Source organism: Nomascus leucogenys, chromosome 12 (genome assembly GCF_006542625.1).
Source record: "Nomascus leucogenys isolate Asia chromosome 12, Asia_NLE_v1, whole genome shotgun sequence".
NCBI lineage: Eukaryota > Metazoa > Chordata > Mammalia > Primates > Hylobatidae > Nomascus > Nomascus leucogenys.
Window position 1 is genome coordinate 45,111,687 of NC_044392.1, and position 12,978 is coordinate 45,124,664.

The 12,978-nt window shown below is 54.1% G+C and overlaps 1 protein-coding gene across 1 annotated transcript; it reads left to right on the top strand.

The window, feature by feature from the left end:
- The first annotated feature begins 2,373 nt into the window (after positions 1-2,373).
- MEX3A (mex-3 RNA binding family member A) lies at positions 2,374-12,812 on the top strand. The gene is made up of 2 exons (XM_003259082.3): positions 2,374-3,291; positions 7,153-12,812. The coding sequence occupies exons 1-2, from the start codon at positions 2,838-2,840 to the stop codon at positions 8,256-8,258; spliced, it is 1,560 nt and encodes a 519-aa protein (XP_003259130.2). The 5' UTR covers positions 2,374-2,837; the 3' UTR covers positions 8,259-12,812.
- The last annotated feature ends 166 nt before the right edge of the window (positions 12,813-12,978 follow it).

Here is a 12,978-nt window from a genome sequence, read left to right on the forward strand (position 1 = left end):
TTAGCTTAGTGGGGAGGAAATCAGAGGCAGGGCAAGTTCAAGGTGGGAGTCTGGGGGGAATCTCATTTCAGTGGGGACAGGAAGGCTCAGCCCAGCTGGTGGCCCCACAAAAATGCCTAGCACACAATAAGTCCTATGCAACTGTTTGCTATTTCTATTAATGTGAAAGATAGTCACCTGGTCCACAAAGCAAAACTTTCTCCCAAAGAGACCCCATGGTCCCCAGTACCACAGTCTCTGCAATCCAGGTTCCTGGGGCATACGGAGGGGACAAGAGGCAGAAACAGCCCACTCTCCAGGGCGCTGTCTCTCCAATTCTTCCTCTTTCACTCTTGCTTGGTGGCAGTAGCATCAAATCCCACAATAAAATTTACTGTTGATCTTATGTTAAATCCCCAGTCCAGGGGGCAAACTTCCCCAACTCCAGGACCCTCCCAGGTTCCTCAGTCAAGGTTCTCCTTCCCTGGATCTTCTGCCTAGCAAAGGAAAAAAAGCCCTCAGTGTGCCAACTGCCCCCCTACCTTCTGAGATCCTCAGCTCAGGTTCCAGCGCTCCCATTAGTGTGCAAATTCACTCTTTCCAAGAAACAGTTTAGGGAACTGGGCTAAACAGCTCAGCCCTCAAGGCCCGACACTGCTAAGTCTGTGAAGTCAATTCATCTGTTTCCTTGCCTCTCAGCAGGACTTTATCTTACAAACTAGTTCAGATTTTTGTTTTTCAAGTCACTCTAGAAAAGGACACCTTACCACTGTGGCTCACCCACCCACTATTATAAAACTCTTTATGGAAGTTCTTCTTCAAGTCTGACCTCAAGCCCTCAAGCTGCAGTGCCATCCCTTCTTCCCTTGGGAAAGATCCAGACATAAAAAGGGTGATATAAAATAAATGCAGAAAATATGGGGTAAAGGGAGAAGAAAAAATTGCATTACACTCCACCTTCCTGAAACTCTAAAAGTGCCTAACTCTCCAAGCCTTAAAAACGTATTTTCATTCTCACCGGATTTCCGGAGTCAACCGGGACTGAATGGTTTTTTTTGTTTGTTTGTTTTGCTTTTGTTTTTGTTTTTTGTGGGGGGGGGACGGAGTCTCACTCTGCGATCTAGACTCACTGCAACTTCCGCCTCCCAGGTTCAAGCAATTCTCCTGTCTCAGCCTCCTGAGTAGCTGGGACTACAGGCGCCTGCCACCATGCTCGGCTAATTTTTGTATTTTTAGTAGAGACGAGGTTTCACCTTGTTGGTCAGGCTAGTCTCGAACTCCTGACCTCTGGTGATCCACCCGCCTCGGCCTCCCAAAGTGCTGGGATTACAGGCGTGAGCCACCGCGCCCGGCCCTGAATAGGTTTTCAATGGCAGAGGGGTGGAGGAAACAGAGTGGAAATCACGATGAGTGCTAAAGAACAGATCACCCCAAGTGTATTCACAGCCCAGACCTGAAGGAAGCCTGGGTTCCCAGTCCATCCCGGTCTCTCCTCCCTCCTTCTGTCATACCCAAAGCTCAAGGCCCTCACCCCAAACGGTTAAGTCACCCCAGGCCTTTAAGACTTTTCCTGCCTCCCCACTCTCCGTCCGACCCCCATTTCTGTCCCTGCACTCCCTCAACCTCCGCACCTCATCACTCCACCGCCCTCCCGACCCCCTCCACCGAGCAGAAGGACGTGAACTAACTCACCTCCCAGTCGGTGCCTCTGAGATCTCCGAGACTGGGGGGGCGGGGGACGGGCGAGGGGAGATGGCTTGCTGTTTAGAGATGAGGGGACCCCATCCTTTGCCAGGGGGTTACAGCCCCAGCCTGGCACCCTTTCCTGGCCCCCACAACGCGCAGAGCCCAGCTCTCCCCCCATCGCTGCTGCGGGCTTTGTCTTCTCTGCCGGGAACCTCTCCCCGCTGCCGGGCTCCGGGATCTACTCTGGGAGAGCGGGAGGGGGAAGCGGAGAGGGAGCGCGGCAGGGAGGGGGAGAGGGGAGCCAGAGAGAAAGCCGCAGTGAGCAAGCGGGGACGGCTCCCCGCCCCCAGCCCCCCCTCATTTCCATAAAAAAGCGGGTCCCCAGGACCGGCCGGCGCGGGGAAGGAGCGGGTCCTGGGAGGGGGCGCGCGGCGTTAGCCAGCTTCAAACCCGCTCCGTTTCCGCATACTACCTCTTCTCCCCGCACCCTCCCCTTACAAAATTAGGGACCTCGACTTCCATCCCACCCCTAGCTTGCCCCAGAGCTGCGAGGAAAGACCGAAGGGCACATCTCTATCCTCCTCGGGTCAAGGAATTTGTCCCCGCGCCCCCAAGGGCGGGAAACTACAACTCCCGGCATGCCCTGGGCGCCCCCGGCGCGCCCCCCTCCCGTCAGTTCCATGCTGCTCCATCCAGTTCATTTAAAACAAAAGAGTTTGAGCGCTGGAAGGGGTGGGCTCTATTGGGGGCCACTGAGCGCCGCTCCCGGACTGGGGCGCGGTGCGGGAGCCTAACGGGGGCGCCTGGACGGCGGGGGCTAGAGACTCCCAGGTCCGAGGCGGGAGGGGTGGAGGCAGAGATCCTGCAGCCCCCCGCCCCCCGTCACCCCCGGAGAGGAGAGGAGATCTGCTTTCTTGGTTTTGCTTCTCTTTCCCCCCACCCCCACCCCGGGGGCTGGGGCGAGGGGAGTCGGGTTACAGGGTGTTTGGGGAGGGGGGCTTAGGGGGAGGGTCTATCTTTCTATCTCGCTTTCTTCCCCCCTCCCCAGTTCTTTGTTCCCCCCTCCCCACACACCCCCTCCTTTCCTCTCTCCTCCCCTCCTCTCTCCTCTTTTCCCTTCCACCACCTCTCTCTCTCTCTCCCTCTCTCTCTCCCCCAGCTTTTGTTTCGCCATGCCTAGTCTAGTGGTATCTGGAATAATGGAAAGAAATGGGGGCTTTGGAGAACTAGGATGTTTCGGGGGAAGCGCTAAGGACCGAGGGCTGTTGGAAGACGAGCGCGCCCTTCAGCTGGCTCTCGATCAACTCTGCCTCCTGGGTTTGGGGGAGCCCCCCGCCCCCACGGCGGGCGAGGACGGGGGAGGTGGGGGGGGCGGCGCCCCCGCGCAGCCGGCCGCCCCCCCGCAGCCGGCCCCGCCGCCGCCGCCCGCGGCGCCCCCGGCCGCCCCGACGGCGGCCCCCGCGGCGCAGACGCCCCAGCCCCCCACCGCCCCCAAAGGGGCGAGCGACGCCAAGCTCTGCGCTCTCTACAAAGAGGCCGAGCTGCGCCTGAAGGGCAGCAGCAACACCACGGAGTGTGTTCCCGTGCCCACCTCCGAGCACGTGGCCGAGATCGTGGGCAGGCAAGGTAAGCGGGGTGCCGGGACCACTGAGAGGGACTGTAGTGGGGGCACCCTCGTCCCTAGCGCGGAAAGTTCATTTCTTCCCTTCTTGCCCGCCTCCGGCTCTGTCCCTTCCCCACAAAGGGGGACCCGCCCCCTACCCTGATTTCCAAGTGCCACAAAGTTCCCTGTTACCCCTAGTCGGGACGGTTCTCCAGATCCTTCCTCCCCCAGGACTCTGCCCTTAGACAAAGAAATATCCTCGCACTGGAAGAGGGAAAGGGGAGGGGATCGGTCTCCCAATCCAGGGAGGCTGTCCTGAGGGGGTGTCCACTCCTAACCAGAAAAACTGACGGAATGTGCAAAGAGTTACTCAGAAGCCCGTACTCTGGTATCTGCTCCTAGGTTGGGGAGGGGGCATCCCTGGGGCCCTCAGCCGCCTGGAGTTACAGACTTTGGGGGAGACCTGGCCCTCGAAGCCAGACTGAGTATCTGTCTCTTTGTTGGGCTGAGTGTAGGAATGGAAGGGGGTGTGGCCCAGGGGAGGGTCCCAGCCTGGGGAAGAGGCGGTGAGGGGGGCTGCTGAGAGGAGGGGGTCCTGTGGTCACCCACACCCCAAAGTTGGACTGTCTCTGGGGTTTTGGAAGGGGTGTCTCCAAGGAAGTGCTACGTCCTGGCTTGGACCTCTCCTCTTCCCTCTCTGGCTTTTGTTCTGGGCTGGCCACGGCCTTGGGCCAGAGGCCTAGAGAGGGTTCTCTGGTAGTGAAAGAGTAGGACAGGGTAGGAGGGGGAATGCTGGGGGGTAAGAAACCTTCACCTGGAAATTTGGTGGAGGGCGTGTGTCTGGATGTGTTGTGAGGGGGTGCAGAATTAATCCAGCGTAGTATGTCTGGTACCACACCCTCTGCTGCTCCAGCATCCCTGGGTGGGTGGGTGGGGGTGTTGGTGAAGGTCCAAATTGAGCAGACGGGATCTTGGGGACCCTTCCCTCTCCTGGTTTCTCAAAGGAGAGTGGGGGGGGCAGGATTTGGAAATTGCAAAGAGGCTGGGCTGGGGAGGTGTGGGGTGGGGGAGGAATGGGGGAGGAGCTGTCCCACAGTGGGGAACAATAGAGGAGCTGCATTCCGGCTGGGAGTGCAGGAGGAGGCCGGCTTCTGGCGGAGGAAAAGGGGAGGCGGGCCAGGGGGGCCCCTACTCCACATCCCACCTCATCCACTGGGAGTGCTGGGGGTTAGGGGGATTTCACGGAGAGATCCAGAATGGAGGAGGGGAAGATGCCACTCCCCTGCACAGCCCTCATCCCCCTGGGGCACTCCATCTCTTGAAATTTCTGATTTAGAAAGTTGGATTTCCTCTTGTCAGAAACTGGGGATCCAAAGCCCTGGAATTGGGTGGGGACGGACATTGCTATCTTTTCTTGGGTGTGGGGGTGGTCTTGGGAGGCCCCGGAATTTAATGGAGTCATTCTTTCCTCTTCTGCCTCCGCATCAGATGGGCTTGTCCCTCATAAAAGTAGGGGGATTTTTTATTCACAAAAGATAAGCCTGCCCCTCAGTCAAGTATATGGAAGTCCTCCCTGTTGTCTAACCTCCCTCCTCCTGCTGCAGTGTTAGTGCTCCTCTGTTTGACCTCTAGGAAGGTGAAGCCCAGTGGGTCTTCCCTTCAAGAGATGCTTCTTTGGGGTTGCAGAACCCAGGAAGAGGCCCACCACCAGTTTTGCACCTCCAGGCCTCTAGCGTTTCTTCTTACTCGATGCCTTGGCCTGTCCTCCTCACCCCAACCCCAACCGCTAAAGATACCTAGCTCTCATTTAAGTTTTTGGACCCAAAACTTAGAGCCAGAACCCAGGTGCCCATCAAACGATATGTGAGTAGAAATGGTAGGAGAAGGGAATTCACTGTTTTGCGACCCTCCATACCTCGAAAATAGAACAATCATTTACGGACATTAAAGCAGCAAGGATGTGGGCTGGACAACAGGTAGGACTTCGTAACTGCCAAGAGGTCTGAAGACAAGAGGGAACAAGCAAATTCTCCTTCTTAAGGTCTTTTAAAAGTGAGGGGAGGGGGTAGGGTGTGGTGGCTCACACCTGTAATCCCAGCACTTTGGGAGGCTGAGGCGGGTGGATCACCTGAGGTTAGGAGTTCAAGACCAGCCTGGCCAACATGGTGAAACCCCCATCTCTACTAAAAACACAAAAAGTTAGCCGGGTGTGGTGGCAGGTGCCTGTAATCCCAGCTACTCGGGAGGCTGAGGCAGGAGAATTGCTTGAACCCAGGAGGCAGAGGTTGCAGTGAGCTGAGATCATGCCACTGCACTCCAGCCTGGGTGACAGAGCAAGACTCCATCTCAAAAAAACAAAAACAAAAAAAGTGAGGGAGGGGCCCCCAACCTACTCTCTTCCCCTCACCCCCTAATCTACCAGCGTTGAAGAAGCAGCCATCTGGAGTGGAGGAAGGAGGAAAAAATGAGCTCACCTCAGGTCTCAGGTTGGAGGGTTGGAGCAGAGGCAGAAAAGTAGGACCACTTGGTTTCGGTTGGAGAGAGAAGGGGAGTAGTGAGTTGTGCTCAGAGATCATGTGAATGGGAGTGAAAGTCATGGGTGTGGGTGTGTATAGGAATGTGCTGTTTGTGTGCTGGGGAGGATGGGGATGGACAGTGGGATGTATGAAAGGCCGAAACACAGGGACTTGATGTGTGTGTGAAAAAGGTGTATAAAAGTGTACATTAGATTGGCCCCATAAGTATTATTTAGATAAAGGCACACTTCTTAGGTACATGTGTGTGAACTCACACACGTGATGTGTGCTTCCCAAAAGGGTATGAGTCTTGGAAGCTCTGTGTGAAGCTAGGAGCAGGGAAGAGGAAGGTGGGTAAGGAGGAGAGGGACTTGTCCAGACCCCCAGGTCAGCAGCTTTTAGAAACAGAGTAGCCCTTACTTTTCTCTCTAGGCTTCTCCCTCTTTGTCTCTCTTTGTCTCATTTTTCTTCTTTCTCTTCCTACCTTTCCCTAACCTCCCAGCTTTAACTCACTTCTACTTCAAAGCAGGAGTGTGGGTCCAAAATACCTCTCCCTCACCATACTCAGCCCCAGCCCACCTCAGCTGTCTTGCCCCCAGGGGACAGGGGGACAAGAGTGACACGGGGTTTGGCACTGTTCCCTCACGCAGAAGTTTCTTTAACTCCATACTCCTCCTTTCCTCCTTGGAATTATGATTGTCAGACCCTTCCCAGTCCCCCAAACTCTACTCGTTGCTGCAAACTCGCTATGAATTTGAGGCCCACTGAGAGAAACTACTGAGTGGAAGGCATGTGGGGTGGTCATAGAGCAGATAGACTTCAGTGGTCCCTAGGTAATTTGGAGGACACTTTTAATGATCAAGGGTCAGATGAGTAGATTGTGAGGTTACTAAGCACAGTGGGGTTCTGTGGAAAGATCAGGGTCAGTGACAGATGTGGGGGGTGATTAAGTGATTTGGAAGTTTGTGAGTAGCCAGGAATCAGTAGAGAAATTGAAGGAAGAGCAAATGTTGGGGGAAAGGAGTGTAGTTTGTGAATGGATTTGAGTTACCAGCTTGTATGGGAGTGTCAGTGATTATTTGGGGGTTTTGAGGAGTGAATGAATTTGGAGGGCCCGGAATGGAACTCAGGGAAAGTTAGTACATTTTGAAATCTGTGGCTGAGAGAGACATTAGGTACATCTGAGATCTGATAAATGGGTTCTTCAAGTCAGGGTGGATTGTGTGTGCAGCAGTGGGCATTTCAAAGGGTAGACTGAAGTGTTCCTGGGAGGCTAGGTATTTGGATGAGGGTCAGGAATTTATTGGTCCCAGCACAAACCTTGCTGTGTGCGTTTTTTTGTCTCTCTCCTTCCCCGCCCTATCCCAGGCTGCAAGATTAAGGCCTTGAGGGCCAAGACCAACACCTACATCAAGACACCGGTGAGGGGCGAGGAGCCAGTGTTCATGGTGACAGGGCGACGGGAGGACGTGGCCACAGCCCGGCGGGAAATCATCTCAGCAGCAGAGCATTTCTCCATGATCCGTGCCTCCCGCAACAAGTCAGGCGCCGCCTTTGGTGTGGCTCCTGCTCTGCCCGGCCAGGTGACCATCCGTGTGCGGGTGCCCTACCGCGTGGTGGGGCTGGTGGTGGGCCCCAAAGGGGCAACCATCAAGCGCATCCAGCAGCAAACCAACACATACATTATCACACCAAGCCGTGACCGCGACCCCGTGTTCGAGATCACGGGTGCCCCAGGCAACGTGGAGCGTGCGCGCGAGGAGATCGAGACACACATCGCGGTGCGCACTGGCAAGATCCTCGAGTACAACAATGAAAACGACTTCCTGGCGGGGAGCCCCGACGCAGCACTCGATAGCCGCTACTCCGACGCCTGGCGGGTGCACCCGCCCGGCTGCAAGCCCCTCTCCACCTTCAGGCAGAACAGCCTGGGCTGCATCGGCGAGTGCGGAGTGGACTCTGGCTTTGAGGCCCCACGGCTGGGTGAGCAGGGCGGGGACTTTGGCTACGGCGGGTACCTCTTTCCGGGCTATGGCGTGGGCAAGCAGGATGTGTACTACGGCGTGGCCGAGACTAGCCCCCCGCTGTGGGCGGGCCAGGAGAACGCCACGCCCACCTCCGTGCTCTTCTCGGCCTCCTCCTCCTCCTCTTCTTCCGCCAAGGCCCGCGCTGGGCCTCCGGGCGCACACCGCTCCCCTGCCACTTCCGCGGGACCCGAGCTGGCCGGACTCCCGAGGCGCCCCCCGGGAGAGCCGCTCCAGGGCTTCTCTAAACTTGGTGGGGGCGGCCTGCGGAGCCCCGGCGGCGGGCGGGATTGCATGGTCTGCTTTGAGAGCGAAGTGACTGCCGCCCTTGTGCCCTGCGGACACAACCTGTTCTGCATGGAGTGTGCAGTACGCATCTGCGAGAGGACGGACCCAGAGTGTCCCGTCTGCCACATCACAGCCACGCAAGCCATCCGAATATTCTCCTAAGCCCCGTGCCCCATGCCTCCGGGGCCCACTCCACTGGGCCCACCCTGGACCTGTTTTCCACTAAGGCCTTTTGGAAAGCGGTGATTTGAGGGGCAAGGTGCTTAGAGATACTCGCTCGCTGGGGAAGGGGGGAGGGAGGCAGTGGTGGCTGGAGGGTGCGCCACTTTCAGAGCCTCTGGTCACCCTGTCCTGGAAAGACTGGGAGGGGGCCAGACTGAAAATTTTACTAGAGTTACAACTCTGATACCTCAACACACCCTTAAATCTGGAAGCAGCTAAGAGAAACTTTTGTTTTGCCAGAGGTGGCCGCTAAGGCATTCTGACGCCCTCTGCCCACCTCCCCAGCTGTGTGTCACTCCACCCCTTTTTCCGAGGAGGGGGTGGGTAAAAGGGAGAGGGATAATTACCACCTGTATCTAGAGGTGCTCTTTGCAATCCCTAAGCCCTCTGGTCCTGACCTCCGACCTCCTAACATGACCCTTTACCCCCCACCCCACCCCCATATCCTGTTTGGGAAACTGTCACCAGTTTCCAGCAGTATAAGGGAGTTGGAGTCCTATCAGAAGTTGCATAGATCTTCTAGGGGTTGGGGGAGAGAAGCATGTCAATCGTTTCTATGGCTGAAAGGCTCAGAAGCCATCTGTCCCCACAAAGCTGGGCTAGAGGAATCTGGAGAGGAGTGCTCCTCTCTGCCCCCGCCCCCCAGTGTTTCCCTTCACTCTCTCCGCCCATCTTCCCTTCCTTTGGGATCTCCCCTTTCCTCAACTCTTTCCTTTCCCTTCAGCTCTTTGCTTTGCTTTCTTTTGGTGGCTGTCACTCCCAGCTCTGTCTTGTTCCTTGTCTTTGTCTTTCTTCCCTTCCCCCTGCCCCTGCCCCTACCAGCCCAGCTTTGGGGACACCATCCTCCTGGGGAGAAGTAGGGGGAGAAATATTTGGATGGTCCCTCTATTCCTCTTCAGGCATCTGGAGGCCCTCTCCCCTACTCCTCCAAAGAAACATCTCAAATTCTTGATGGAATGTATCCCCATTCTCAGTGAAAATGTGAGGAGGGGACTAATACTGGGGTAAAGGGTCAAACCCCCACCTTCATCACTATGGGCATTATATTTAGGGAGTAGTTCTTGGGCTGGATTTTCTGGTTGTGGAAGTGGGGGCGCCAGAGTAGTGTGTCTGCTATTTAAAGGAGCAGGAAAGGGCGTGAGGCAGCAGGAGAGACTGGTGGAGGGAAGAGCTGCTCCTCCCATGCAGTGCCCGACTCCCTGCACCCCTCTCAACCTGACCTGAACCTTTATTGAATCCTTATTAGCTTGAATGCTTATTAGCTTGAATCCTCCATGCAAATCATGGAGTCTGTGTCCCACCCGATGTGGTTGAGGAGAAGCCAGGTCTCAAAGAGGGGTCAGCCTGGGGCAAAGCAGGACTGTGGGGGGGCGGGCAGCAGGGCCTATTCTGAGAATCACATATTGTTACAGGCCTTGCACCCCCTTTGCTGCTTCCCTCCTGCTCATTTGGGGCTGCCACCAGCTCTCCACCCTCCTGGTTCCGCTGGCCGGGCCAAGAGAGGATGGAGGGATGGGAGTCCCAGGAGATCCTTGTAAATAGTGGGGTGGGACTGTTCTGAGTGATCACCGGAGCACTTAAAGCTCCAGAGTCCCATTCTTCCTGGATGGAGCAGGTGGAGGTGCAGAGGGGATTTCCTCCTCTCCTTCCTCCTGTCGAGAATTAACACCTCTCCACAGCCTTCCCCTCCAGAACACCAGCCAGGGAGGGGAGGGGAAGGAGGTCACAGCCAAGAAAACTGCCCTGTGACGACTTCCCTCCTTCCCGCCTATGTGAGCCATCCTGAGATGTCTGTACAATAGAAACCAAACCAAATGGGCACCCTCGGTTGCCGGGGGCAGGTGGGGAGGGGGGTGGGAAGAAGGGATGTCTGTCTGTCGATCCCCCTCCCCCGCTCCACTCTTTACCCACAAAGGCAGAAGACTGTTACACTAGGGGGCTCAGCAAATTCAATCCCACCCTTACCAATTGAGCCAAACCTAGAAACAAACACAAAACACACATAGTGAGAGACAAAATAGAGGAGAGAAAGAGAGCATGAGAGGGAGCAAGACAGGCGACCAACACAGAGGAGAGAAAACAAAAATAGCAAAAAAAAAAAAAAAGCAGTTCTTTATAATTTAATATTCTATTTTAATAAAGGCGTTTATTACCATATAAATGTAGCAAAGAACCTGGGCTAATATGAAAAAAAAGACTTTTTATTAGGTAATTTATTATATGAAAAGGATATTTTATTTTATGATAAAGTGATCCTTAAAAAAATAAAAAAACTTTAGAAGGTTTAGAATATATGTAGGGAGAGAAGAAGAAAAAAATACATTTGTATTCAGAGTTAAATCTTAAAAAAAAGTGTTTTTAATATATGTTTGGGTTTACGTTGCTTTTTTCCCCCACTTTTTTTTTGGGGAGGAATGTCATTTGCTTTTCTTGGGGGAGCATCCCGGGGGGTGAATGGTGGAGAGAGGAGCTGGGGGAACCCGGTCCCTCCTGGGACCCTTCCAGTAGATTGGATTTCACTCCATGGACTCCTCCTCCCCTCTCCCCCTCCCCCTCAGGGGAGCCGGCAGAGCCAAACAAAGAAAGGGATTAACAAGAAAGGAAGAAGCTGTAGGACTAAGGACTGAGGATCCTGGGGTGTCCCCCACCACTTTCCCCTGCCCTGTCCCAGGGGCAAGTGAGGAGGGGGAATCCAGAATTAAGGCCTAGCAGGCCTATAGGAACCCTCAGAGATGTGTGAGATTTAAGAGATCTAGATTTTTTTTTTAACCAAAAACGAGAGAAAGAGAAGAAAAAGAGAAACCGAGGGGTTTAAAAGAAAAGAATACTACAAAATAATAATTATTAATAATAATAATTCAAATTTATTTCATATAATCCTAGAGAGAGAAAGAAACAATTACTAGTTACTTAGTAGACAATATTAAGATAGCTTAAAGTTTAGTAGCATTGAGGGCCCCTGGGTCCAGTAGAATGTATAAAAGTCGTAAGGAAAAGATACATAGAGGAGGGAAGTGGCTGAGTCCACCCTGAGTTGCCCCATCTTCAGATATCAGGGTTGGAGCAGGTTGCTAGTTTAAGATTGGGAGCTTCCAGTCTGCTGGGGTTGATTCTGAGAATCCTTGGATTTTTAAATTGTAGGACAAACAAATGAGGGGTTCATTTCCCAGGGTCTTGGAAAGGATGCACACTGATCATCTCAATAAGACAGGGGCTGGGCTGGGGGCAGCAGAGGAGGCCAAGCACATTCACCTGCACCCCTAGTACCTGGGCAGCCCATTCTCCAATGTGGTATGTCCTCTCTTGGGGCTCCCAGCTCGAACCCTCCCATGCCTGCTTCCCCCAGGCCTAACTGAGGAAGTCCTTCTTGAAGTGTGACCTCGGTCCACTTCTCTACAGATTGATTTAAGAGCCTGGGAAGTCATTCCACAAACAGACACACATGCACACACGCTTCTCACCTTCAGAGCTTCAAGAGCACTGAGGGAATCAGTCCCCTACCCCTATTCCCATCCAGCTTTCCACTTAGCTTTGACCTCCACGGCAGCAGTAGCGGTAACAATCTCAGTAATTGTTCTTTAAAGCTGACTGGTTCTTCACCTACTTGCAAAGTGCTTTCTTGTCTCATAAAAGTTAGATTCCAAGAAGGACTTCCCACAGAGTGGAGTGGAGACACTGTCCTTGAAGGCCTGGGAGAAAGGCATCCCCATGGGCACAGAGGCAGGAGAAAGGCACAGGGACTTTGGGTGACCCCAACCCTAACCCTCTGCTCCAGTTCACCTCCATCTGTATGTGTTCAGGTAGGGGTCATATATTGTGCCCTGGCCTGGGAACACATAGCCCTCTCCACCCAAAACTGGGGGGGCTTGGCTTCTGCATGTGAGAAATCAAAATTTTTAAAGCACTTGCCTTCTACCAACCCCAGCTTGCAATCACTGGGCCTTCCCCTCCTATCCAAGGGGGTGGAGGGGCCCCTTGGCTCTCCTTTTGGCAGGAGGAGCTTGCTTCATTACACCAATGACTCTGCCATGCCCCTCCCTGGCCCTAGACCCCAAACACATCTCCCTCTACCCAATTTACTCATCTCACCCCACCTAGGGACAGATTCCCCCTGCTCTTTTTGTCCTAGAAACCCCGCTAGTTTGGGATGGTAGCGTCTGGGGTGGGGAGGGCTTCCCCTTCCCCACTCGAGGGTGCGGGTGGGGAAGGGGGGGTGGGTGGAGACAGCCCTGGGGCAGGGAGGATGGTCTCTCCACTGTAGAAAGTAGAGTAGGATTGTGGTCAGACTTAATTTGAGGCATCTAGTGAAGACACATACAAATCCACCAAGGAAAAAGATTTCAAAAGCAAAATAAAAGCGGGAAATAAAACAGACCCAAGAATAATCAAGTCAAAGTGATGTTGCACAAAATGCAGAGAAACCAAGAAGGGGGAGGGTTAATGTATTAAATGTGCTATTAAGAACTTAATTTTATTAAAAGTACTATTACTTAAGGCTCTGTCTTCGTTCTCTGCATGTGAGTCTGTGCCATCTTGGGGTGAGTGGGAGGATCTGGGTGGGGATTGCAGCTTGGGGTTTCCTCTAGTGTAGCTTTGGGCTCCCTACACACCTGTGAGTAGTGGATGTCTCCAGAGTTCCTTGCCACCCTTAAGCTTCCCC

What these genes read in the sequence shown, in the direction of transcription:
- MEX3A (XM_003259082.3), top strand. Translation starts at nt 2,838, where the DNA reads ATGCCTAGTCTAGTGGTATCTGGAATAATGGAAAGAAATGGGGGCTTT. An exon ending in CGAGATCGTGGGCAGGCAAG is followed by an intron (nt 3,292 to 7,152) that starts GTAAGCGGGGTG and finishes GCCCTATCCCAG; the next exon opens with GCTGCAAGATTAAGGCCTTG.